The sequence below is a fragment of the Thalassophryne amazonica genome, chromosome 14 (assembly GCF_902500255.1).
Source record: "Thalassophryne amazonica chromosome 14, fThaAma1.1, whole genome shotgun sequence".
Taxonomy (NCBI): domain Eukaryota; kingdom Metazoa; phylum Chordata; class Actinopteri; order Batrachoidiformes; family Batrachoididae; genus Thalassophryne; species Thalassophryne amazonica.
Window position 1 is genome coordinate 67,571,334 of NC_047116.1, and position 26,002 is coordinate 67,597,335.

At 41.4% G+C, this 26,002-nt stretch overlaps 1 protein-coding gene across 1 annotated transcript in view; it reads right to left on the reverse strand.

The window, feature by feature from the left end:
• Positions 1–8,757: 8,757 nt before the first annotated feature.
• Positions 8,758–26,002, reverse strand: part of ndufa10 (NADH:ubiquinone oxidoreductase subunit A10) — a 64,928-nt gene continuing 47,683 nt past the window's right edge. Inside the window, exons 7-10 of the mRNA XM_034186585.1 lie at positions 23,205–23,259; positions 16,840–16,925; positions 11,182–11,290; positions 8,758–8,927 (exon numbers count right to left, since the gene is read on the reverse strand). Of these exons, the coding sequence (XP_034042476.1) occupies positions 8,859–8,927; positions 11,182–11,290; positions 16,840–16,925; positions 23,205–23,259 (319 nt within the window). The 3' untranslated portion in view covers positions 8,758–8,858. The remainder of the gene's footprint in view (positions 8,928–11,181; positions 11,291–16,839; positions 16,926–23,204; positions 23,260–26,002) is intronic.

A 26,002-nucleotide genomic window follows, 5' to 3' on the forward strand; every position in this document is an offset into this window, starting at 1 on the left:
GCCCACAATAAAAGGCCACTCTGAAAGGTGCAGTTTTATCACACAGCACAATGCCACAGATGTCGCAAGATTTGAGGGAGAGTGCAGTTGGCATGCTGACAGCAGGCATGTCAACCAGAGCTGTTGCTCGTGTATTGAATGTTCATTTCTCTACCATAAGCTGTCTCCACAGGCTTTTCAGAGAATTTGGCAGTACATCCACCCAGCCTCACAACCGCAGACCACGTGTAACTACACCAGCCCAGTACCTCCACATCCAGCATGTTCACCTCCAAGATCGTCTGAGACCAGCCACTCGGACAGCTGCTGAAACAATCGGTTTGCATAACCAAAGAATTTATGCACAAACTGTCAGAAACCGTCTCAGGGAAGCTCATCTGCATGCTCGTCGTCCTCATCAGGGTCTCAACCTGACTCCAGTTGGTCGTCGTAACCAACTTGAGTGGTCAAATGCTCACATTCGCTGGCGTTTGGCACATTGGAGAGGTGTTCTCTTCACGGATGATGCGAAGGAGATGTGTTGCACTGCATGAGGCAAATGGTCATCACACCAGATACTGACTGGTATCTCCCCCAATAAAACAAAACTGCACCTTTCAGAGTGGCCTTTTATTGTGGGCAGTCTAAGGCACACCTGTGCACTAATCATGGTGTCTGATCAGCATCTTGATATGGCACACCTGTGAGGTGGGATGGATTATCTCAGCAAAGGAGAAGTGCTCACTATCACAGATTTAGACTGGTTTGTGAACAATATTTGAGGGAAATGGTGATATTGTGTATGTGGAAAAAGTTTTAGATCTTGAGTTCATCTCATACAAAATGGGAGCAAAACCAAAAGTGTTGCGTTATATTTTTGTTGCGTATACATGCACACAACACATAGGTAAGCTTATGCACACCAGCACTTTAAAGAGATACTGCAGCTGTATCAAGCACTTTACTATCACGACAAAGCACTTTAATTCGGCATCTTATAATAAAACTGACTGTACCTGTACACACCTGCAACTGAATTCTACCTCAGTACTTTCCTGCACATAGGCCTGCACTTTATATTGAGACAACAGCATTTTAACCTCCATCTTGACTGGAACAGATAACTACTCCTTTATATGACTCTGGGTTATATTAAAATATGACAGTGTATTATATTGTAAATTACACTATGTAACAAATTTTTATTTTTGTTTTGTTCCTGGGTATAACGTTTATCTAATGTGCTTTTTCATATATAATTGTGTGTGTGATATTTCTAAGGACCTTGTTTACTAGAGTTTTGCAATACAGGACTTTTAACCCTTTAAAAAGCAGGCGCCCCCGGGGAAGCTCTTCCCTCTTGCACTCTTCTCTCTTACGTGCCATCCTCTTTTTTTTCTCCTTATATCTTTTCTTGGGTCTTGACGCTGCCTCAGCCATCCAGATTTTATAACCCTTTGTCTGCAACCACGTGTTGCTTAAATCTATTTGTTTTGTGCACGCCAACAAGAAATTACTTTTTCCTTTATTCTACAAATAACTTTTCAACTTTTGCAAAAATTAAACTCGCAGGCGCATTTAACTTCCTTTGGCGATTTGTCAAATTAAAACCTTTCCTTCTTCTTAAACTCCAAATTCCTCTCGTGAACATTTTGCTCACAAAGTCAGCTATTTTGTATTGAGTTTTTGATTTGACCCGGCTTCCAAAGACGACGACGAAAGACCAATTTTTGTTTTGACAAATAGAAAAAATATAGACACTCAAGCCTTAACAGGGGTAGGCAACTTGTTGCAGAAAGGGTGCTGGTTTTCTTTGTAGGCACTGATTCCACCAGGCGATTTCACTGAGTAACTGATTCCATCTGCTCAAAGAGATATTAATCACTCAAAACCTATCCAATAGGAATGACGCATCGGGCCAAAACACGGAAAACAAGTGGCAGAAACCACTGATCTGTACAAAACAGATCGGTACAGAAACCACTGATCGGTACAAAACAGAAATGTGTCACAGGATTGCCCATTTATACAGCAGTTTTCTGAAGAAAAATCCTTGCAAATGTTTTTTGTTTACCTCAAAATTTCTGATTGCTGTTAAAAAAAGGTTTAGAACACTTGTAATTAAAATAGCTAAATAAATAAAAGGCTCTTTAGATAAAACCACGTGTAACCTTGGAGATTTATTTTTAGACAAATAACATGGAAATTTGTACATTTTTTTAAGTTTGGTAGATTATTCATATCTCATTTCAACCAGAAAAACAGACACTGTAAATAAATACAAATGTTTATTATAAATGCAAATTAAAACCACCTGTAACCTTGGAGATTTATTTTTAGACAAATAAAATAACATGGAAATTTGTAATTTTTTTTTTTTAAGTCTGGTAGATTATTCATATCTCATTTCAACCAGAAAAACAGACACTGTAAATAAATACAAATGTTTATTATAAATGCAACAGGAGATCATTTAAGAATGACTGCAGTGTGATTGTAAAGTAGGATTTCTGTTACATAAACTTCATGATGAATTTTTTTTTAATTGAGTCATTTCAACTTGTAAGTTCATCAAAATTTGTGATTGCCTTTAATGTTGTGATCAGGACAGAATAATTTCTAAAATATGAATTTGACTAGTGATTGTGAATGTTTTTTAAAATTATGCACAATAAGGGGAGAGCTTCTACCTGTGCAAATGTCTTTTGACTTTGATTTCATGGACATTTTTAATGATCCACTCATTTATTGTTAAAATATAAAATGAAACAGCTTTTTAAAAAAAAAATTAAATAGTTGCTGTTTAAAGAGCCTTTTAAGCAGGTGATGTTATGCTGGATTCTCGGGACCAGATTAAGATCTCTTCTGCAGCTTTGACCTCTGTTGTTGTTGAAGACACTTTTCTCCTATTTTGAGGAATTTTGAATTTGCAACTACCTGTGTACAAACACAGGAGAAATTTAAATTTATTTTTATTCTGAATCCCGACACAAAATTTTGATTGGAAATGTCCATAAACCAAATAATAAAAAATGTCTGGCCTAAAGGAGAAATGCTGCTTTTAACAACCTGGACCTCATTTCTGGACCTCAATACTGTCGTTTACTCACCAATATAAGTTTGGTGTGATTAGAAGTCCATTCGCCCTATTGACGTATCCCATAATTCCTTGCGCACCAGAGAGTCGCTGCAGTCAAACAACATATAGAGAATTCACATGATGACAATTGTAAATGACTATTATACTACAAAAATGTAATTTTTTTATGCTTTTCGTCATGTTAATAAGAGACTGCATGCATGATACCCTGAAAACTTGCTAAAACAATTATAACAAAATCCGTGTCTGCTACATTTAATCTGTGTGGAATTTAATAAACGCAAACCGAATTTCAGACATATTATATATCAGTCTGGAACAAAGAGGACAAACAGTGTTGTAAAGAACAATAATCAAGACGTTAAAGAGCAAACTTCACTTTCCCCCAGAACGACATGATCAGGAAGCGATTGTAGCTCACAGCAGCTCCCACTGAAAATAACAGAGAGACAGCCTGTGATTCTCGCATGTTGACATAAAACAAATGCAATAACAACATCTATAAACCCAGAGAATATATTAATGACAGTTTTAGGCACAATATAAAAATAATTTTATGTTGCAATGTTAATGGTGTCCGTATGCAGCGGTTAAAGTGAAGCCCAATCAGAGTGTCTCAATGCAGTTCTCAATGTTACTGAGATCTCGCAGCGCAGCGACGTCTCCGGGGTTTTGCGGGATCTGAAACGTCAATAGGGCGAACAGTTCAAATGACGTGTTCAGTTCAAATCTGGAGCAAACATTTTTCTTCTTCTACTAAGGTGGATAAGAACTTTTTGTGGTACACAGCACAAACTACTAGACAGGAAGGAACCTAGCAGTCAATGCGACACTGATTTGAAAATGCAGGTCTTTCAACCAGTCATGTGGTGCCTTGACATGTCAATCATCTGTGTCCAATCAGATTTCAGGGGAGTCCAGTGAAACCCCGGCCTCCGCTCTAGCTCCACCCATGCCAGGAAGTGTTTGACATTTGAACATTTCCTGTTTTACTGTGGATTTGAAAACTGGCACTTCCTGTTTAGGACGCCCTGTACCATGAGTGAGCTTCCCATCGCTGCGCGTCGCTTCGCTCATATTATAATACATCCAAATTTTTGTCAGCTTTTTCTTTTCACATTATTAACAAATCTGGGAAGTGGGACATTAAAAATTAGAAACTTTATTTTTGAGTGGCACCCTACCCTTGATACATTTTGCCATTTAATTTTCCAGCCAAATGCCACACACTGTAAAATAGTATATTTTTGGATCCTATGAAGCAATACAACCCCTGGCAAAAATTATGGAATCACCGGCGTCGGAGGATGTTCGTTCAGTTGTTTAATTTTGTACAAAAAAAGCAGATCACAGACATGACACAAACTAAAGTCATTTCAAATGGCAACTTTCTGGCTTTAAGAAACACTATAAGAAATCAAGAAAAAAGTTTGTTGCAGTCAGTAACGGTTACTTTTTTAGACCAAGCAGAGGAAAAAATATGGACTCACTCAATTCTGAGGAATAAATTATGGAATCACCCTGTAAATTTTCATCCCCAAAACTAACACCTGCATCAAATCACATCTGCTCGTTAGTCTGCATCTAAAAGGAGTGATCACACCTTGGAGAGCTGTTGCACCAAGTGGACTGACATGAATCATGCTCCAACGCGAGAGATGTCAATTGAAACAAAGGAGAGGATTATCAAACTCTTAAAAGAGGGTAAATCATCACGCAATGTGGCAAAAGATGTTGGTTGTTCACAGTCAGCTGTGTCTAAACTCTGGACCAAATACAAACAACATGGGAAGGTTGTTAAAGGCAAACATACTGGTAGACCAAGGAAGACATCAAAGCGTCAAGACAGAAAACTTAAAGCAATATGTCTCAAAATATGAAAATGCACAACAAAACAAATGAGGAACGAATGGGAGGAAACTGGAGTCAACGTCTGTGACCGAACTGTAAGAAACTGCCTAAAGGAAATGGGATTTACATACAGAAAAGCTAAACGAAAGCCATCATTAACACCTAAACAGAAAAAAAACAAGGTTACAATGGGCTAAGGAAAAGCAATCGTGGACTGTGGATGACTGGATGAAAGTCATATTCAGTGATGAATCTCGAATCTGCATTGGGCAAGGTGATGATGCTGGAACTTTTGTTTGGTGCCGTTCCAATGAGATTTATAAAGATGACTGCCTGAAGAGAACATGTAAATTTCCACAGTCATTGATTATATGGGGCTGCATGTCAGGTAAAGGCACTGGGGAGATGGCTGTCATTACATCAATAAATGCACAAGTCTACGTTGATATTTTGGACACTTTTCTGATGTTTGGGGATGATGAAATCATTTTTCAAGATGATGATGCATCTTGCCATAGAGCAAAAACTGTGACAATATTCCTTGCAAAAAGACACATAGGGTCAATGTCATGACATAGGGTCAATGTCAATCAGCAGATGTGATTTGATGCAGGTGTTAGTTTTGGGGATGAAAATTTACAGGGTGATTCCATAATTTATTCCTCAGAATTGAGTGAGTCCATATTTTTTTTCCTCTGCTTGGTCTAAAAAAGTAACCGTTACTGACTGCCACAATCTTTTTTTCTTGATTTCTTATAGTGTTTCTTAAAGCCAGAAAGTTGCCATTTGAAATTACTTTAGTTTTGGGTCATGTCTGTGATCTGCTTTTTTTTCTACAAAATTAAACAATAGAATGAACATCCTCTGAGGCCGGTGATTCCATCATTTTTGCCAGGGGTTGTATGAACAACTTGTCACCAGTTTCAACAAAATCTGAGCATCAAGTAAATTTTACGCCAGGATGACCTTGAACCATTATGGGGCTGTACCACTTTAACTAGTTTGGAATCTAGCCAAATATCTACTTTTCCCGATCCTTATGAAGACACAAACACATCAGTGTACATTAAAACACAGTTTGACTCTATTTCAAAATTTCTACTGTACTAACATTTTCCCTCCTTGAAGAAGTCAGCAGTCTGAAAATCTGAACCCCATCATTTTCGGACAGTCTGGTCCCGATTGGATCCAAAACAGCAAGAAAATCAATTTTAGCACAAAAATCCTACAGCAGCTGTTTCATTGACTCATACCACACCATGACTTCATGTTTGGTTTGTGCTCTGACATTACACAGTCAACTGTGGGACCTTATATGGAAACAGGTGTGTGTCTTTCCAAATCATGTTCAATCAACTGAATTTACCCCCCAGGTGGACTCCAATTAAACTGTAGAAACATCTCAAGGATGATCAGTGGAAACGGGATGGACCTGAGAGTCATGCCAAAGGCTGTGAACTTATGTACATTTCTTAGTGTTTTTTTTATTATTATTTTTAATAAATTTGCATAAATCTAAAAAAAAAAAATTTTCACACTGTAATTATGGAGTACTGCATGTAAACGTTTGAGGGAAAAATGAATTTCATCCATTTTAGTCCATTTCACAAGGCTGTAAGAAAATGTGTGAAAAAGTGAAGGGCTGTGAATACTGTCTGGATACACAGTTCGCAGACATTTTTTTGAGTGTTCTTTGTCGAGCTGTAATGTGATCTTCCTTTTTTTTATTTAAGGCTCAGCAATGGTGTATCAACTTGTGGTAAACTATTTGTCAATGATACAGTAGTGTCCAGAATAATAGTAGTGAAGCAGCAGGACCTTCGTGGCTGGGACGACAGTGGGGGATCGAACCCACGCGGCTCACACCAAAAGACCGTTCCTCTACCAGGTCAGCCAAAGGGGAACTCCCCGTTAGCCAAGCTAGCGGGAACGTCTTTTTAATTGGGACCTGGGACTTTCATCCTGCTACACATCTCCCCACCATTTTTGAATTCGTCCCGAAGTCACAGGTGCATGTTAGTGAAGCAGCAGGACCTTTGTGGCTGGGACGACGGTGGGGGATCGAACCCACACGGCTCGCACCAAAAGACCGTTCCTCTACCAGGTCAGCCAAAGGGGAACTCCCCGTTAGCCAAGCTAGCGGGAACGTCTTTTCAATTAGGACCCAGGACTTTCATCCCGCTACACATCTGCCCACCATTTTTGACTTCGTCCCAAAGTCACAGGTGCATGTTAGTGAAGCAGCAGGACCTTTGTGGCTGGGACGACGGTGGGGGATCGAACCCACGCGGCTCGCACCAAAAGACCGTTCCTCTACCAGGTCAGCCAAAGGGGAACTCCCCGTTAGCCAAGCTAGCGGGAACGTCTTTTCAATTAGGACCCGGGACTTTCATCCCGCTACAGTAGTGCTGTGTGACTAAAAAGAGTAATCCAGGTTTTTAGTATATTTCTTATTGTTACATGGGAAACAAGGTACCAGTAGATTCAGTAGATTCTCACAAATCCAACAAGACCAAGCATTCATGATATGCACACTCTTAAGGCTATGAAATTGGGCTATTAGTAAAAAAAAAGTAGAAAAGGGGGTGTTCACAATAATAGTAACATCTTCTGTTGACGCTACAAACTCAAAACTATTATGTTCAAACTGCTTTTTTAGCAATCCTGTGAATCACTAAACTAGTATTTAGTTGTATAACCAGTTTTTCATGATTTCTTCACATCTGCGAGGCATTCATTTTGTTGGTTTGGAACCAAGATTTTGCTCGTTTGCTAGTGTGCTTGGGGTCACTGTGTTGTTGAAACACCCATTTCAAGGGGATGTCCTCTTCAGCATAAGGCAACATGACCTCTTCAAGTATTTTGACATATCCAAACTGATACCTAGTATGCGATATATCGGCCCAACACCATAGTAGGAGAAACATGCCCATATCATGATGCTTGCACCACCATGCTTCACTATGCTTTAGGCCAGTTGATGTGTTCTTTGGCAAATTGTAACCTCTTCTGCACGCCTTCCATTTAACAGAGGGACTTTGTGCGGGATTCTTGCAAATAAATTAGCTTCACACAGGCGTCTTCTGTCACAGCACTTACAGGTAACTCCAGACTGTCTTTGATCATCCTGGAGCTGATCAATGGGTGAGCCTTTGCCATTCTGGTTATTCTTCTATCCATTTTGATGGTTGTTTTCCGTTTTCTTCCACGCGTCTCTGGTTTTTTGTCCATTTTAAAGCATTGGAGATCATTGTAGATGAAGAGCGAATCATTTTTTGCACCTGCATATACGTTTTCCCCTCTCAAATCAACTTTTTAATCAAACTACGCTGTTCTTCTGAACAATGTCTTAAAGGTCCCATTTTCCTCAGGCTTTCAAAGAGAAAAGCATGTTCAACAGGTGCTGCCTTTGGGGACCTGTGATTGTTCCTGAATTCATTTTTTTTTTTTTTAATAAGTAGTACATAAGTTGACTTGTCCACACTTAATGTCTTAAATCTCCTGATGGCTTCCTCACTTAATAATGGTTTCTTGCAGTCTTTCCTCCACCTCTGGGTCTCAGAACAATTTAGCGTGCACTGTGCACAGTAAAGACTGTGCACACTGGTGCTCCTCTGAAGCCTTCGCAGAGCTGAAAGGTGAGCTGGCTGTGCAGAACTCAGGTACCTCAGATGAGAACACACACACGCACACACGCGCACGCACACACACACACACACACACAAACAAAACAAAACATTGGTGCCACCAGCTGATTTTTCTGCAACATGGCTGAAAGTAAAGGTTTCTACCTCTTGAGCATCAAGTTGAAAATAACCAGAATGATAGACAGGTGAAGGTATGTTTGATCTTTAAACCACTAATTTTAATACATATTTAGGATGTAGAACAGAGGATGACAGGATGAATCAAGGTGTGGAGATGTCCATCACTTCAGCCAGATGTTTTTGTCTCCGATATCGGCGTTATATCCTTCCGCATACTTCTTGCCAGGGAGCTACAACGAAAAAAGATTACAATGATCAGGGTGGTAAAGACAGAGACACAAATAAAGTCTGTGTGCTAGATGGTAAAATCTAAATCCACTGCAGACGAGTCTGGCACCTCTCTCACAGACACATATTTCAGAGTTGTCATGTACGCCTTGAGGGCTTCCCTCACTGGTCTCCTTTATGCACAGTCACAGTTTTTGAGAACTCTCTACTCCTGAGAGGTTTACTGTACAGTACCACATGCCGTTTGTATTTCTTAATGACTGATGTGAATGAAGTCCAAGATATTTTCAGTAACTTGGAAATGTTCACGCATTTATCCTCTGACTCGTCTGAAGAAGACTGTAAAAGTCAGTTCTTTCAGCTTCTTCCTTTTTCATTTGGAGTTGCCACAGCAGATCAGGTTTGGATCACTTACTGTAAATTAATCAAAGCTTGCAGATAAGTGTCCAGCATCCATTTTGGTTCTATAATTTTAATTTCTGAAAGCATTTTGTTCTGTTAAATAGCTTTGGGGCCGCACGGTGGCGTTGTGGTTAATGGGGCGTGGGGAGGTGCTGGTCTCGTGGTTAAGCAGTGGACGTGAGACCACAGGATCCTCAGTTCAAACCCCCCATCTGGCAGGAACATCACTAAGGGCATTTGGGCGAGGTCCTTAATCGCCAAGTTGTTCCTGGTGTGTAGTGAGCGCCTTGCAGGCAGCACCCTGACATCGAATGTGAATGAATGGGTGAATGTGAGCCATTACTGTAAAGTGCTTTGAGCTCCTGATATAGGTGGAAACGCGCTATATAAATGCAGTCCATTTACCATTTCAGTTAGCAATGTTGCCTCACAGCAAGAAGGTCATGGGATCACTTCCCAACTGTGGCCTTTCTGTGTGGAGTTTGTATGTTCTACCCATGTTTGCAGGGGTTTCCTCCTTCCTCCCACATCCAAAGACATGCAGGTTAGGTGAACTGATAACTTTAAAATTATCCATGGGTGTGTGTTTGTCTATATGTAGCTTTGCTACATATACCCTGAGTCCTGTTCAGGGTGTAGTACCCTCATGCGCAATGACTGCTGACATAGCCTCCATAGCAATTTGTGCTTTTAGAAAAACTGATAGTGTCTTAAAATAAACTAAAATAAAAATTGGGGGTTCTCCTCCAGACAAATTTGAAATCTTAGATGTATTCTGGTGCATTTGTAGGTCTATTTACCCACCAAAAAATAAATAAATAATTTTTTTGTTCGGTCAGGTAAATTTTTCTAGTATTGATATCTTTGGAGTGATTTTTACAGGATCTTAGGGTAACATTATTAGGTTTGTTGATTGGATTCTTATGACATTTGTGAGTGCAGTATATCAAACAGTGGTCACTCACACCAAAATCAATAAGACCTGATGCTTTGATTTTACTCTGATCTGAAACCACGATTAAATCCAAAATACTTATAAATGACAATTAAAAAAATCAGGTCATTGTTTTGGTCGAATGAGCTCCATTTGAATTTATTCATGATGAACTTTAAATCATCTCCTTGCAGCAGAACATTTCATCCATTTCTTTGTAGTTTCAACACGACGCGGAGTTCATGGTAACATCTTTAACAGCGCCTCTCATTCGCTGCTGTGTGATCGAGCGGCACCACATTAAATTAATCCTTCAGTCTCGGATCATGAAGTGAAAATGTAATACTTAATATCCACTGTAACGTCTCATCAGAGACGTTTTAAAACAACTTTATAAATACAGACCACAGACTAAATCCGACGCACCAGGAAAAACAAAAAATAATCCTTCTTCTGCTGCTGCTTCTTTCGAGTTTATTGGCAGTTTGCAAATCAACACGGTGCAATACTGCCTACAAATGTTTGGCAGTGGAATATTAAAGGATTCTAACGTATGCTATCAAAAATAACGTTGAAAAGTTCACCCACAAGTAAATACCCAGATTTTCGGGAATTTCCAGAAAACCTTTCACTCAGTGACCAATTACCTGATGAATTGATTAAATAACAGAAAAAAAAAGATTTTTTTTTAAAAATCATTTTGATAACCGAATAATTGTTTTAATTATTTAGTTCCAAAGTAGAGATGGTGTTTTTGATCCAGTTTGTTTGTGCATCTATTGACAAACAACTTTACAACTCTCATTACATCACCAACTCTCATTACAGTGGATAAATACTTGCATCTCACTAGTCTGACTAGAACTGATGAAGCTCAGCTTTCTTGGATAAATTAAAATACAGTCTCATGTTAAACTTACCGATTTGTAGGAAAAGTATTTCTCATCAAATTCGTGAGCCCCAACAGTTATTTCTGGGAGGAACTTTGGTATGCAGGTCAGACATGCCACTGAGTGTTTGTCTTGAACCCTGTTAGAAAAAAGAAAGAAAAAGAAAGCGGGAAAAATGTTTAAATTCTGCACAGAAGCTGATGAATGACTGAAGTAAAATTTCCAAAATTAAAACACAGTTTGTGGTACCAGAACTAAAGTTTGACGTTCACCTCCAGGCAGAAATGACACTTTTTTCCCCCCACAGAATCAATAAACAAAAACATCCAGAAACATTTTTATTGCCTGAAAAGACATCACTGAGACATGTAGCACACTTTGAACATACTCTGCCCTGGGATTATTATTGGGGTTTATTTTCGTTGTGAGCAGAATACTGAAGACATGGTGGATAGCCGTGGTGAACATTGGGACCATTATGACTAATAAAATAATGACAGAAAAGACTTTCAGCTCTTAAAGTGATTTTTTTTTCTGCTTGCTGTTGGCTGAGGAACACCCCCAGAGCAAAGAGTGAGTCCTTTAAAAAACGCAATTTCACAATAAGGAATTAGAGTGCTTAATGTGGAGAAATTTTCATCAAGCTGTGACTTTTAATTAGGACAAAAACAACGGCAACAGGCCAGCGAAGGAGTGGGAGACCCACGGCCACTCAGTGACAACAAAGACTTTCACTTTCAGTAGCCAAACATCAGAGAAGTCTCCGGTAACGCCAGGAAAAGTAGTTAGATTTGTCGCAAGTCTCTTTTCAGAAAATAAGTCATCAAGAGGGTTTGGAAAGTCGCCAGATTTACCAAGAAAGTCGCTAAGTTGGCAACACTGAATGTAAACACGTAACGCGAACTCACCCGTGACGCAGGCCTGTACCGAACCGAATGTCCCTTACCAAACGGCTCAATACAAATACACACACACACACACACACCTAACAAAAATATAAACATAATGCTTTTTTGCTCCCATTTTTCATGAGCTGAACTCAAAGATCTAAAACATTTTCTGTACACACAAAAGACCTATTTTTCTCAAATATTGTTCACAAATCCCACCATCCCACCTCACAGGTGTGGCATATCAAGATGCTTATTAGACAGCATGATTATTGCACAGGTGTGCCTTAGGCTGGCCATATTAACCCTCTGGGGTTGACGCTGTCGTATACGATGGCTAAGACCAAGCTTTACTAAATTATAAATAACTTTTGAATGATATGAGATAGAAACTTTTTTTTTTTTGCTGAAAAGTTAACTCCGCGGACTTTCGAGCCAGCCATCGGCCATCTTTGTACTCCTCATACAAGCTGTGTGATGACGTGCGCAATGTGAGTGTCCAATCGGGATTGGTTCACCCTCACATGGTTTTCCAAAATCCAATCGTAGGGCAGATTTACCTCACATGAAAAGCCAAAGATCGTTTTCAGGAGTGATATGTTACTAGATGGCCCATTTGAATAGCTCCAATGAGTACATACTATTAGTACATCCTCGGTGTGCCCTGCGACATTATGCACAGCAATCAGTGAAAGCAGGAGCACACGGAAAGCCTTTGATGACAGTCTCACGTGCTCAAACACAGAGTGTTTAACTATCAGGATTGCTCCACTAGTTTGCATGTGAATGTTACTGGATAACTGTTGCTTTCTCTGCATAAAGCACTATTTACCATATCAATGGACAACAAAACACATACCATTTTGTATATATTGTTCAAAATGTGCATTTGTGTATATTGTTTGAACCTTTTTGTTGTACAGACTTTCACACAAGACCTCAGATTACCTTTATAAAGTGTCAAAACAGTTGTTTATTATAGTTTGTTGTGCGTTTTGAATAAATGTGTGTGGAAAATTATTTTTCGCTTTATTTTTCCTTCTTTACTTTTGATTGTAAACCTTTTACACTTATAAAACACAACAAAAACATATATACAAGGTCTGTCAATAAAGTATAGGTCCTTTTTATTTTTTTCAAAAACTATATGGATTTCATTCATATGTTTTTACGTCAGACATGCTTGAATCCTTGTGCGCATGCGTGAGTTTTTCCACGCCTGTCGGTGACGTCATTCGCCTGTGAGCACTCCTTGTGGGAGGAGTCATCCAGCCCCTCGTCGGAATTCCTTTGTCTGAGAAGTTGCTGAGAGACTGGCACTTTGTTTGATCAAAATTTTTTCTAAACCCGTGAGGCACATCGAAGTGGACACGGTTCGAAAAATTAAGCTGGTTTTCTGTGAAAATTTTAAAGGCTGATGAGAGATTTTGAGGTGATACTGTCGCTTTAAGGACTTCCCACAGAGCAGGACGTCGCGCAGCAGTCCCAGGCGCCGTCGTCAACCTGTTTCAAGCTGGAAACCTCCACATTTCAGGCTCTATTGATCCAGGACGTCGTGAGAGAACAGAGAAGTTTCAGAAGAAGTCGGTTTCAGCATTTTATCCGGATATTCGACTGTTAAAGGAGATTTTTTTAATGAAAGACGTGCGGGCGGATTGCAGCATCGGCTCGCAGCCGCTGCGAAGCTCCGCCACAGGAAAAACACCTCTGTTGGAAGCCTTAAGGACAAGTTGGAACATGTCCAGCTGTTAAACAATTTCTATATACTCAACTTCATATACTCACTCCACTGAAAGCCATCAAAAGCCGCCTGGATTTTACAAATGGTTATCAACACGGAGGTGTTTTTCCTGTGGCGCCGCACCGCGCCGGCTGCGTCCCGACGCGTGGACCCGTCCGCACGTCTTTCATTAAAAAATCTCCTTTAACAGTGGAATATCCGGATAAAATGCTGAAACCGACTTCTTCTGAAACTTCTCTGTTCTCTCACGACGTCCTGGATCAATAAAGCCTGAAATGTGGAGGTTTTCAGCTTGAAACAGGCTGACGACGGCGCCTGGGACCGCTGCGCGACATTCCGCTCTGTGGGAAGTCCTTAAAGCGACAGTATCACCCCAAAATCTCTCATCAGCCATTAAAATTTTCACCGAAAACCAGCTTAATTTTTCGAACCGTGTCCACTTCGATGTGCCTCACAGGTTTAGAAAAAATTTTGATCAAACAAAGCGCCAGTCTCTCAGCAACTTCTCAGACAAAGGAATTCCGACGAGGGGCTGGACGACTCCTCCCACAAGGAGTGCTCACAGGCGAATGACGTCACCGACAGGCGTGGAAAAACTCACGCATGCGCACGAGGGTTCAAGCATGTCTGACGTAAAAACATGTGAATGAAATCCATATAGTTTTTGAAAAAATAAAAAGGACCTATACTTTATTGACAGCCCTCGTATTCTGAAAGCACAGGGTGTCCTGAAAAAAAGGAGACATACAACTTGATTGTGGGATGCAAGAAGAGCTGTTAACAGCAATAATAAAACATTTATGCCAGGCGAGTGAACTGTTCAAAAAATGCCCTCAGACCCCAGAGGGTTAAAAGGCCATTCAGTTTTGCTTTATTTTGGGTGGGGGGTGGAGGGTGGTGGGGTCAGAGAACCTGTCAGTATCTGGTGTGGCCATCATTTGCCTCACACAGTGCAACACATCTCCTTCACACAGAGTTGATCAGGTTGTTGATTGTGGTCTGTGGAATGTTGGTCTACTCCTCTTCAATGGCTGTGCGAAGTTCCTGGATATTGGCAGGAACTGTAACACTTGGCCGTATACGCTGATTCAGCGCATCCCAAACATGCCCAATGGGTGACATGTCCGGTGAGTATGCTGGCCATGCAAGAACTGAGATGTTTTCAGCTTCCAGCAGTTGTGTACAGATCCTTGCAACATGGGGCTGTGCATTATCATGCTGCAACATGAGGTGATGGTCATGGATGAATGGCACAACAATTGGTCTCAGGATCTCGTCATGGTATATCTGTGCATTCCAAATGCTTTCAATAAAATGCACCTGTGTTTGTTGTCCATAACATATGTTTACCGACACCATAACTCCACCGCCACCATGGGCTACTCGATCCACAATGCCGACATCAACAAAGCGCTCACCCTTATGGCGTCACACACGCTGTCTGAAGTGAAGAGCGCTCTGGAGCAGATTTTCATCCAGGATGTCTCTCTATATTGCTCCATTTATCTTTCCCTCAAACCTGACTAATCTCTCAGTTCCTGCCACTGCAAAACATCCCCACAGCTTGATGCTGCCACCACGCTTCACTGTAGGGTTGATGCCTGGTTTCCTCCAAACATGACACCTAGCATCCACAACAAAGAGTTGGTATCTTTGTCTCACCAGACCAGAGAATTTTGTTTCTCATGGTCTGAGAGTCCTTCAGGTGCCTTTTGGCAAACTCCAGGTGGGCTGCCATGTGCCTTTTACTAAGGAGTAACTTCCGTCTGGCCACTCTACCATACAGACCTGATTGGTGGATTACTGTAGAGATGGTTGTCCTTCTGGAAGGTTGTCCTCTCTCCACAGAGGTATGCTGGCACTCTGAAAGAGTGACCATCGGGTTCTTGGTCACCTCCCTAAGATCCTTCTCCCCTGATTGTTCAGTTTAGATGGGCGTCCAGCTCTAGGAAGAGTCCTGGCGGATCCAAACTTCTTCCATTTACAAGATGGCGGCCATTGTGCTCATCGGGACCTTCAATCGAGCATAAATGTTTCTGTACCCTTCCCCAGGTGTGTGCCTCAAGACAATCCTGACTCAGAGGTCTACAGACCGTTCCTTTGACTTCATGCTCGGTTTGTGCTCTGACATGCACTGTCAACTGTGGGACCTTAGGTTTACACAGGTGTGTGCCTTTCCAAATCATGTCCAGTCCATGTTATAGCAAAGGCTGTGAATATGTACATGTGATTTCTTAGTTTTTTTTTTTTTAACTTAAAATAAATTTTCAAAAATCTAAAAAAGACATTTTTCAAAATGTCATTATGGGGCATGAGGGAAGAATTTTTTTAATCCATTTTGGAATAAGGCTGTAAGATAAAATGTGGAAAAAGTGAACTGCTGTGAATACTTTCCAGATGCACTGTAATGTGTCAGTGAAAACTGTCAGTTCGCATTTTTTTTTTTGTTCAACATTCAGAAAATATCACTAAAATTTAGCATGGCTTTCTGTTCTGCAACCTATTGTCAATGAAATGACCTCTGCGACCATCTGAGGGCACTACAGATCACTGACACTTACACAACCCCACTGGAAAAGAAGATGCTAGTTGTGTGATTTTACAGAGAGAAATAAATACGAACATCAGAAAATGTTGATGTTTTAAGCCATAGACATTCCAGCTCCACTCAACCATTTTTAGTTTCAGTACTTTATTTTTAGTCCAAGATGAAAAGTGATTTGGTGAAAACTATTGGTGATCAATGACTTAAGGATAGTTCTAATAATGTTTCTTTGTAGGCTCTCAGTTGTCCAGGTGGTTTCCATAGTAGGAAACCACCATAGTAGTCAAGACAGAAGTCAGACCACCAGAGCAAGAATTTTAGCTGAGGAAGCTTCTGCGATTTGAAGCAAAATGTCCTCGCATCAAGCAACCCAGTCCAGTCGAAGATTCAAGCTTCTCTACTAGTTCTAATAATAGTTTTGACATCATTTGTTATTTATCACTCACTGCCTAGAGGTCTGTGTAAAGTGTGGCTTCCCTAATGCAATTTTTAATGAATGACTAAGAACTCACAGCATCCTCATATGGTGGTAGGTGACGTCATCCTGGTCCAGCCATGGTCCCTTATCAAACTTTAAATACTCAATGTCTTCTGCCACCTACAGACATAAACAAAAAACAACTGAAAAAACAGTAATTCACTTTTACACCACAAATAACTCACACACACACAAATCTGAAAAAGTAGGAATATGGAAGGGGAAAAACAAACAAAAGCACAGTGATTCTAACTTTTATTTTGACTTCTATTTCATTGGCGTATTTGTCCATGGGCCAAGTGGGTTTTTGGTACCACTTAAGGTGACAAAACGACACTATATCCAGCCTCAGTGTACCATACACAAAAAATGTATGATAGCCATCCCAGGGTGGTAGCTGTAGCAAGGTAGGGGGCAATGAAGAATTACACAGATGTCAAAAAAACAAACAAACAAACAAACAAAAATGCTCCAATCATATTCAAAAACTATACCACATTATTTGTCTGTTCATAACAACTCCAAAAAGGTATAGTTTGGACGATCTGTGAGTGAATGTTTTGGAGTTATGGAGTAAAATCAGCAAAAATGGTGACAAAGGTCAGTTTCAGTTTGTACAGGGGACCAAAGTTAAAGTTGCTCCAATTTTGGTTTTGTCACCTTAAAGTGGTACTGATTATGTAAAAATTGATGACTGGCTCATTGATTGTATGAACCCAAGATATTTCATGTATTGTATGGCCAACTTTATCTCATATATAGCTACAACCCATTCCTGCATTTCAGGCCTGCAACATTAAAAATACATAAATAAATAAATGGGGACGGAGCCAATTTGCGATTAGTAATGAAGTTAAAAAAAGTCCCCCCCAACCCTCAAATAGGTGATGTCAAGATGTGAGTGTAATCATGAGTCAACGCGAAAGACTTTGAGGAGCAAAGATGGGCATACAAGATGCAGCAGCTAGTGGGCATTGGTGGCAGCACCCTGGACTAGTCTAGGTCCTACTTAGCAGACAGAACTATGTGCATTGGCCTTGGGGTTTGTGAATCCTCCTCCACTCGTATATGGGGTCCTACAGAGTTCAATTTTAGGATGCCTGCTTTTCTCCCTGCACATGCTTCCCCTAGGGTGTATCCTCAGAAAACATGGCGTTCTTTTCATTGCTATGCTAATGACACCCAAATATATGTCCCCCTATGGAAAAGTGATGCCTTTTCTCTCAAAACCCTGTCATGTCTTGAAGATGTTAAAGCCCGGATGGCCCTAAGTTTCAATGACAAGAAAACAGAGGTGACTGTGTTTGGCCTTAGCGGCTCCTGTGTATCCTCCACTGTTGATTTGGGTCCTTTGGCAGTTTATGCGAAGTGTGTTGTTACTAATTTGGGTTTTAAGATAGACAGCGATTTTAAATTGGACCACCAAATTAGTGCAATAGTTAAGTCAAGTTTCTTTCACCACAAACAGCTTACCAAAGTGAAGCCTTTACTTGCACATCAGCACTTTGAAACAGTAATCCATGTCTTTATTACCTCTCAGATGGATTACTGTAACACACTTTATTCTGGTGTAAGCCAGTCCTCCCTTGCATGTCTCTAGAACACTACCGCCTGTCTGCTAACTGGAGTACGAAAGAGAGAGCACATTACACCTATCCTGGCCTCCCTCCACTGGCTACCTGTGCACTTTAGGGTTCATTTTAAGAATCTTTTATTTGTTTTTAAATCTTTAACCCTCTGGAGCCGACGCCGTCATATACGACGGCTAAGACCAAGCTTTACTAAATTATAAATAACTTTTTAATGATATGAGATAGAAACTTACTTTTTTGCTGAAAAGTTAACTCAGCAGACTTTCGAGCCAGCCATCGGCCATCTCTGTACTCCTCACAGAAGCTGTGTGATGACGTGCACAATTTGAGTGTCCAATCGGAATTGGTTCACCGTCACATGGTTTTCCAAAATCCAATCGTAGGGCAGATTTCGTTTTCAAGAGTGATATGTGACTAGTTGGCCCATTTGAATAGCCCCCTGGGTGCTGCAATGAGTACATCCAGTGCACCCTGTGCCATTACACACAGCAATCAGTGAAAGCAGGAGCAGACTGAGAGCCTCTGATGACAATCTCACGTGCTCAAACAAAGAGTGTGTAACTATCAGGATTGCTCCACTAGTTTTCATGTGAATGTTACTGGATAACTCTGTTGCTTTCTCGGCGTAAAGCACTTGTTTACCATATCAATGGAGCGAGGGGGAGGGCACTCCTCAGACTGTAAAGTGGCTTTCACAGTGGCGTATTCATACAGGTGCTCATTACAGCGTATCATCTACACTGTAATGAGCAGCTCTCCGCCCACTTCATGGGGAGTTTTTTCTCAATACGCAGCCATATGTTGAGGGCTACGCGCGTAGGATGGAAGAAATTAAACCTGTTTAATTTTCTTCGGCGTACAGCACAGCATGGAGCCTTCACACGAGAACACGCAGCGCCGTGCTACTGTCTGCTATTGTGAGCCCGCCCATGCTTCAACACGGTACTGGACGCCACTTCACACCTCCTGCTTTGCTCCATTGTTCTTCGCTATAAATACTGCAAGATCATTGCTGCACTTTTATTGGATTTATTTTATTATTTTATTTTATTGGATTGGACACTTTTTATTGGATTATTTGAGGACTGTTCACCATTGCGAAGCTGACTGTCGTCATTTCATTTCTGGTCATTTTTGATTTTTTGGGCAGCTTTTTTGTGTTTTTTGTTTTTATTCCTGCCCGCGTTTTATTCTTCTGGGCCACTTTTTTAATTTCTCCCTTGGGCTGCGTTTCATTATATCCGAAAAAATGCCGAACAAGCCCACATCTCCTGCTCCTTCGGCTTCCATCGATGTGGAGTCGTCATCGCCACCACTCTCCGAGCGAGCGGCACCCGCTGCGCCCCTGGCAAAGAGGAAACGGCAGGCGAAACTCCCGCCACTTAAATTTTCGTCGGAGCGGGAACGTGTCGAGATCATGGAGTGGGTTCAGCTCCACCCCATGTTATACGACAAGTCTTCGGACGACTTCTGCAACCGGGAGGCCAAACTGCAGTTATACGCCCAAAAAGCCAGGGACATGGGTGTGGAAGGTTTCGGCGATGAACTAGCTCTGCGTCTGCAGACCTGGGTCAAAACCCAGCGAGACAAAGTTGGCCGATTGATGAAGACGGCAAAAGGAGTTTCGGGAAGCGGCGCGGTCGGGATGACGGCGGAGAATGCGCACTTCCTGAAACACTTTGGCTGGATTCATCCATACCGGAACGTTAAAAACGTCTGTACCAGTGTCGGTGGATTGTAAGTACATGCCATTCTTTTTTGAGTATTATATTTTTAAAATGTAGTAATTGTTGCTTTTAAGAATGTAATAGTTCTGTCATGTGAACAAGTTCCTTATTTACTTTTTAAGCACCTCATTTTTTGCGCCGCCAAAAGAAGTGTATTTGCGCTTTTGGCGTGCCAAAAAAGTGTGTGTTTCGCTTTGCGCGCCAAGTGTTTGCGCTTCGTGCGCCCAAAGTGTGTTTGCGCGCCAAAACATTTGGTGTGTGTGCTCGCCCCCCCCCCCCGTATGTGTTGTATGTGTGTATAGAAGAAACTGATGCTCAAAAAGCAGTTTTTATGTGTTTTGTGCGCACCAAGTGTTTGCGCCTCGCTTCACGTGTCAAAAGTGTGTTTGCGCACCAAAACATTCAGTGTGTGTGCCGACAGGAGAGAACTGAAAAAAAGGGGAAGTGGCTTTTTATAGCAGCATAAAATCACGCTTATTTTCAAGCGCAGCGATGTGTTCTGCTCAGCCGTCTGGAGAAAACTGAAAATAAAAAAGGGGAAGTGGCTTTTTATAGCAGCAAAAGAAACGCGCTGTGCACACATAAACACGCAGCTATACGAACGGAATGAACACTCGAGGTACGCGCGCACTCCGGGCGTATTAAAATAGCCACACAAGCCGCAATACGCAGCTCTACTAACGGAATGCACAACGGAAAAAACCGAGCACGCGCGTATTTGGGGCGTATTTCAATGACTCACAACGCCGCAATGAGCAGCTGTACGAATACGCCACTGTGAAAGCCCCTTAAGGAGCCAAAGTGGGCCAAAATGTCAATGATAGCTGCTTTAGGAGCAGCACAGAACAGTCCAAAACATAGAAGTTTATGTTGTAACCTTTGTGTAATAGCAGACAGAAATTGCTTTGAGATGAAGACAAAAACAACAAAAAAAAAAAACCGCATAGACCATTTTGTATATATTGTTCAAAATGTGCATTTGTGTTTATTGTTTGCACCTTTTTGTTGTACAGTCTTTCACACAAGACCTCAAATTACCTTTATAAAGTGTCAAAACAGTTCTTTATTATAGTTTGCTGTGTGTTTTGAATAAATGTGTGTGGAAAATTATTTTTCCGCTTTACTTTTTTCTTTCTTATTTTGGATTGTAAACCATTAATACACTTATAAAACACAACAAAAGCATATATATTATGAAAGCACAGGTTGTCCTGAAAAGAGAGACACAAAACTTGATTGTGGGATGCAGGGAGAGCTGTTAACAGAAATAATACAACATTTATGCCAGGCGAGTGAACTGTCCAAAAAATGCCCTCGGACCCCAGAGGGTTAAATAGCTGTCCTACCTCTCTGAGCTTCTTCACCCCTCCGGTAAGCTGATCAGCTGATCATTGAGGTACCGAGGTCCAACCGAACGCCCAGAGAGGACTGAACATTCTCTGTTGCTGCTTTTAAAATCTGGAATGATCTACCTCTGCACATTAGGCAGGCCTTCTCACTGTCTGTTTTTAAAACAAACCTCAAAACCCACTTTTATTAACTGCCTTTTAACCCAGCATGAGACCTTGCTCTGTTTTGGTTGTTTTTATTTTTTTCTCTGCCTTTTTTATTGTTAGTTTTGTTGCTTCTTATGACCTCTCATGTACAGCACTTTGTTTCAGTTGTGGCGGTTCTTAAGCATGTTATAAATGAAGTTGAAGAAAATTTTCAGGTGGTTAAATGTATGAGAAAATTACTGAAATGTCTAAAAACAATACCCCTCAAAGATGGGAAAGGATTTGTTGATTACTCCCTCTATCATTAAACGATTCAAGGAATATGGAGGAATTTCAGTTTGTAAATGTCAAGAAAGCAAGTCTAAGATGCCTCGGATCCCTCAAATTTCACTGCCTCAACAAGTCATTCATCAATAGCTGATATAATCACATGGGCAAGGGATTACTTGGGGAAACTGTTGTCAAGAACGACGATGCAGAGTTACATTAATAACTGCCACATCATCTTTACTATATAAAAATGAAACGTTATGTTAACCTTGTCCAAAAGTGGCGCGGGCGCTTCAGGGCTCAGAGGCATCAAAGTTGGACCATCACACAGTGGAAACATGCACTGTGATCAAACAAGTCAGTATTCCAGATCTGCTTTGTAAGAAATGGACAAAAAGGACCATCCGGCCTGTTACTAGCAACAATCCAAAAGCCAGGGCCTGTCATGGGATGGGGTTGTGTCAGTGCCCTTGACAAAGGTCATTTACACTGCTATGATGGCAGCATTAACTCATAAAAGTACATTGAAATTGTAGAGCAACATATGCTGCCTTCAAGATGACATCATTCAAGGGCCCATGCATTTTTGAACAAGACAATGTGAAACCACATTCTGCACACATTACAAAGGCGTGGCTGTGGGAGAAGCAGATACAGGTATTGAACTGGCCTCCCTCCAGTCCAAACCTGTCCCCAATAGAGAATGTGTAGAGAATTTGAAATGAAAAATACATCAACAACCCTGTAGGCTTGTGCACCTGAAGATGTGTTTGCAGGAAAAATGGGACAAAACACCTGAAACACTTAATTACTTGGTACCCTCAATGCCAACAGGTTAAGTGTTGTGAGGGAATGGCAACATTACAAAGCTGTAAATGCTTTAGTGTCCCAACTTTTTTACGTCCACCAAGGACGTAACAAAATCATCGGCATTTATTTATTTGTCTGTCTGTTAGGAGGATTATGTCAAAACTACTGCACGCATTTTGAAGAAATTTCACCACAGATAGGCCATCTTAGGCCATGGAAGAACACATTAAATTTTGGAGGTGATCCAGATCTGGATTGGTAGACATCAGAAATCTCTGATTGCTGTTGCTGTTTTTTTAATATGTGCTGCAGCCTTAATTGCAGGAATGGATGTGCATTATCAAATGAAATGAAGTTGATGACACAAAAAACATGAAATTTCTTACCGTCTACAATTAAAAACAGAAGTGTAAGAATCACTGTGGGTTTTTAATGCATTCCCCCATATGGTCCAAAAAATTTTTTTTCTGATCTGGAGTTGTATTCATCACTGCACAATCTTACCCTTTCAACATCTTGGGCTTGGCTTGCCCCATACGTGAGCACTTCTGAAGTTTCGCTACAAAAAAGAAAAGAAAAAAGATGGACAAATCCTCAGACGAGAAAAGTTCATTCCTACAAATTTACACTCAACAAAAATATAAACGCAACACTTTTGGTTTTGCTCCCATTTTGTATGAGATGAACTCAAAGATCTAAAACTTTTTCCACATACACAATATCACCATTTCTCTCAAATATTGTTCACAAACCAGTCTAAATCTGTGATAGTGAGCACTTCTCCTTTGCTGAGATAATCCATCCCACCTCACAGGTGTGCCATATCAAGATGCTGATTAGACACCATGATTAGTGCACAGGTGTGCCTTAGACTGCCCACAATAAAAGGCCACTCTGAAAGGTGCAGTTTTATCACACAGCACAATGCCACAGATGTCGCAAGATTTGAGGGAGCGTGCAACTGGCATGCTGACAGCAGGAATGTCAACCAGAGCTGTTGCTCATGTATTGAATGTTCATTTCTCTACCATAAGCCGTCTCCAAAGGCGTTTCAGAGAATTTGGCAGTACATCCAACCAGCCTCACAACCGCAGACCACGTGTAACCACACCAGCCCAGGACCTCCACATCCAGCATGTTCACCTCCAAGATTGTCTGAGACCAGCCACTCGGACAGCTGCTGGAACAATCGGTTTGCATAACCAAAGAATTTCTGCACAAACTTTCAGAAACCGTCTCAGGGAAGCTCATCTGCATGCTCGCCGTCCTCATCGGGGTCTTGACCTGACTCCAGTTCATCGTCGTAACCGACTTGAGTGGGCAAATGCTCACATTCACTGCCGTTTGGCACGTTGGAGAGGTGTTCTCTTCACGGATGATGCGAAGGAGATGTGTTGCACTGCATGAGGCAAATGGTGGTCACACCAGATACTGACTGGTATCCCCCCCCCCAATAAAACAAAACTGCACCTTTCAGAGTGGCCTTTTATCGTGGGCAGTCTAAGGCACACCTGTGCACTAATCATGATGTCTAATCAGCATCTTAATATGGCACACCTATGAGGTGGGATGGATTATCTCAGCAAAGGAGAAGTGCTCACTATCACAGATTTAGACTGGTTTGTGAACAATATTTGAGGGAAATGGTGATATTGTGTATGTGGAAAAAGTTTTAGATCTTTGAGTTCATCTCATACAAAATGGGAGCAAAACCAAAAGTGTTGCGTTTATATTTTTGTTGAGTATATTTTCAATGATATGATTGTTTGCAGCAAACCCAGGACATGATGTGAGGACTTGGCGTTATGAAGGATAAATTTTAAATTGGTGTCCTCGTATTACTCAACTCATCCTCGCAAATGACATAATCTGGTCTCCTTAATTAATCATTTGTGCACACAGAAAAACGGGACAAATCATCACTTTAGTCTGTACGGTGGCCTCCACACTGTCTGCATAGACAGCAGGCAGCCACGCTGCATGTAGCACAGCTTTATTTTTGGGATGAGGTATAGTCTGAGGGTTTTTGTTGTCTTGATGTATTCATCTTTATAATATTTCTCTCAAGGCACCGTGCAGGACAACAGATGTCCGTGGAGCTGTTGGATGGAACAGGCACAGCTCATAAGAACCTTAACTGCAACCAAACAGTAAAGAGATGACCTGGCTGCAGACGTCCGTTGACGGCAGATGATGCACAGCTGACCCGCAGGTGTGCCAAAAGCAATTCATGAATGAAATTATTGCTGATGTTATGCATAGGTCGTAACATTCAAACGTTTTAACACATCAATACTGGATAGACAGCATTCACTACTATCTTCAAATCTTACATAGAGTAGCTTTAATGTAGTGGAGCAGAGAGCTGGGCTATCACAGGCTGTGGCTCTCTGTCTGACTGAGAGAACATGTGACAAACACTAGATGTAAACTTTGTTTTTTCATTAAACCACAGAATCTCATCTCTGCTGTTTGCAGACGATGTGGTTCTGTTGGCTTCGTCAAATCAGGACCTTCAGCGTGCACTGTAGCGGTTTGCAGCCGAGTGTGAAGCGTCCGGAATGAAGATCAGCACCTCCAAATCTGAGGCCATGGTTCTTGACCGGAAAAAGGTGCGTTGCCCTCTTCAGGTCAGTGGAGTGTCCTTGCCTCAAGTGGAGGTGCAGCATCTGCAGTTAATGCGGTCGCTGTATCGGACCGTCGTGGTGAAGAGAGAGCTGAGCAGGGGGGCAAAGCTCTCGATTTACCAATCGATCTACGTTCTGACCCTCACCTATGGTCATGAAATTTGGCTTATGACCAAAATAACAAGATCGCAGGTACAAGTGGCCGAGATGAGTTTCCTCCGCAGGGTGGCTGGGCACTCCCTTAGAGACAGGGTGAGGAGCTCGGTCACTCGGGAGGAGCTCGGAGTTGAGCCGCTGCTCCTCCACGTCGAAAGGAGCCAGCTGAGGTGGCTCAGGCAGCTGGCTTGGGAACCCCTCGGGGTTCCCCCGGAGGAGCTGGAATAGGTGTGTGTGGATCGGGAGGTCTGGGCAGCTTTGCTTGAGCTGCTGCCCCGCGATCCGACCTCGGATGAAGCGGAAGAAAATGGATAGATGTTTTTGAACTGGATTACACAGCTTGTTCTTCATACTGGATAAAGTTGCCGTACAGTGTGTTGTTTTGATGTGTTATGCAATGTGTCACATCAGACCACCTTCAATATTTTGGCACTTTTAAGTTTGTTTGATGTTTTATGAGATGCCACCATGTGCACAAAAACACTGTTTACAATCATCATACAACCCCAATTCCAATGA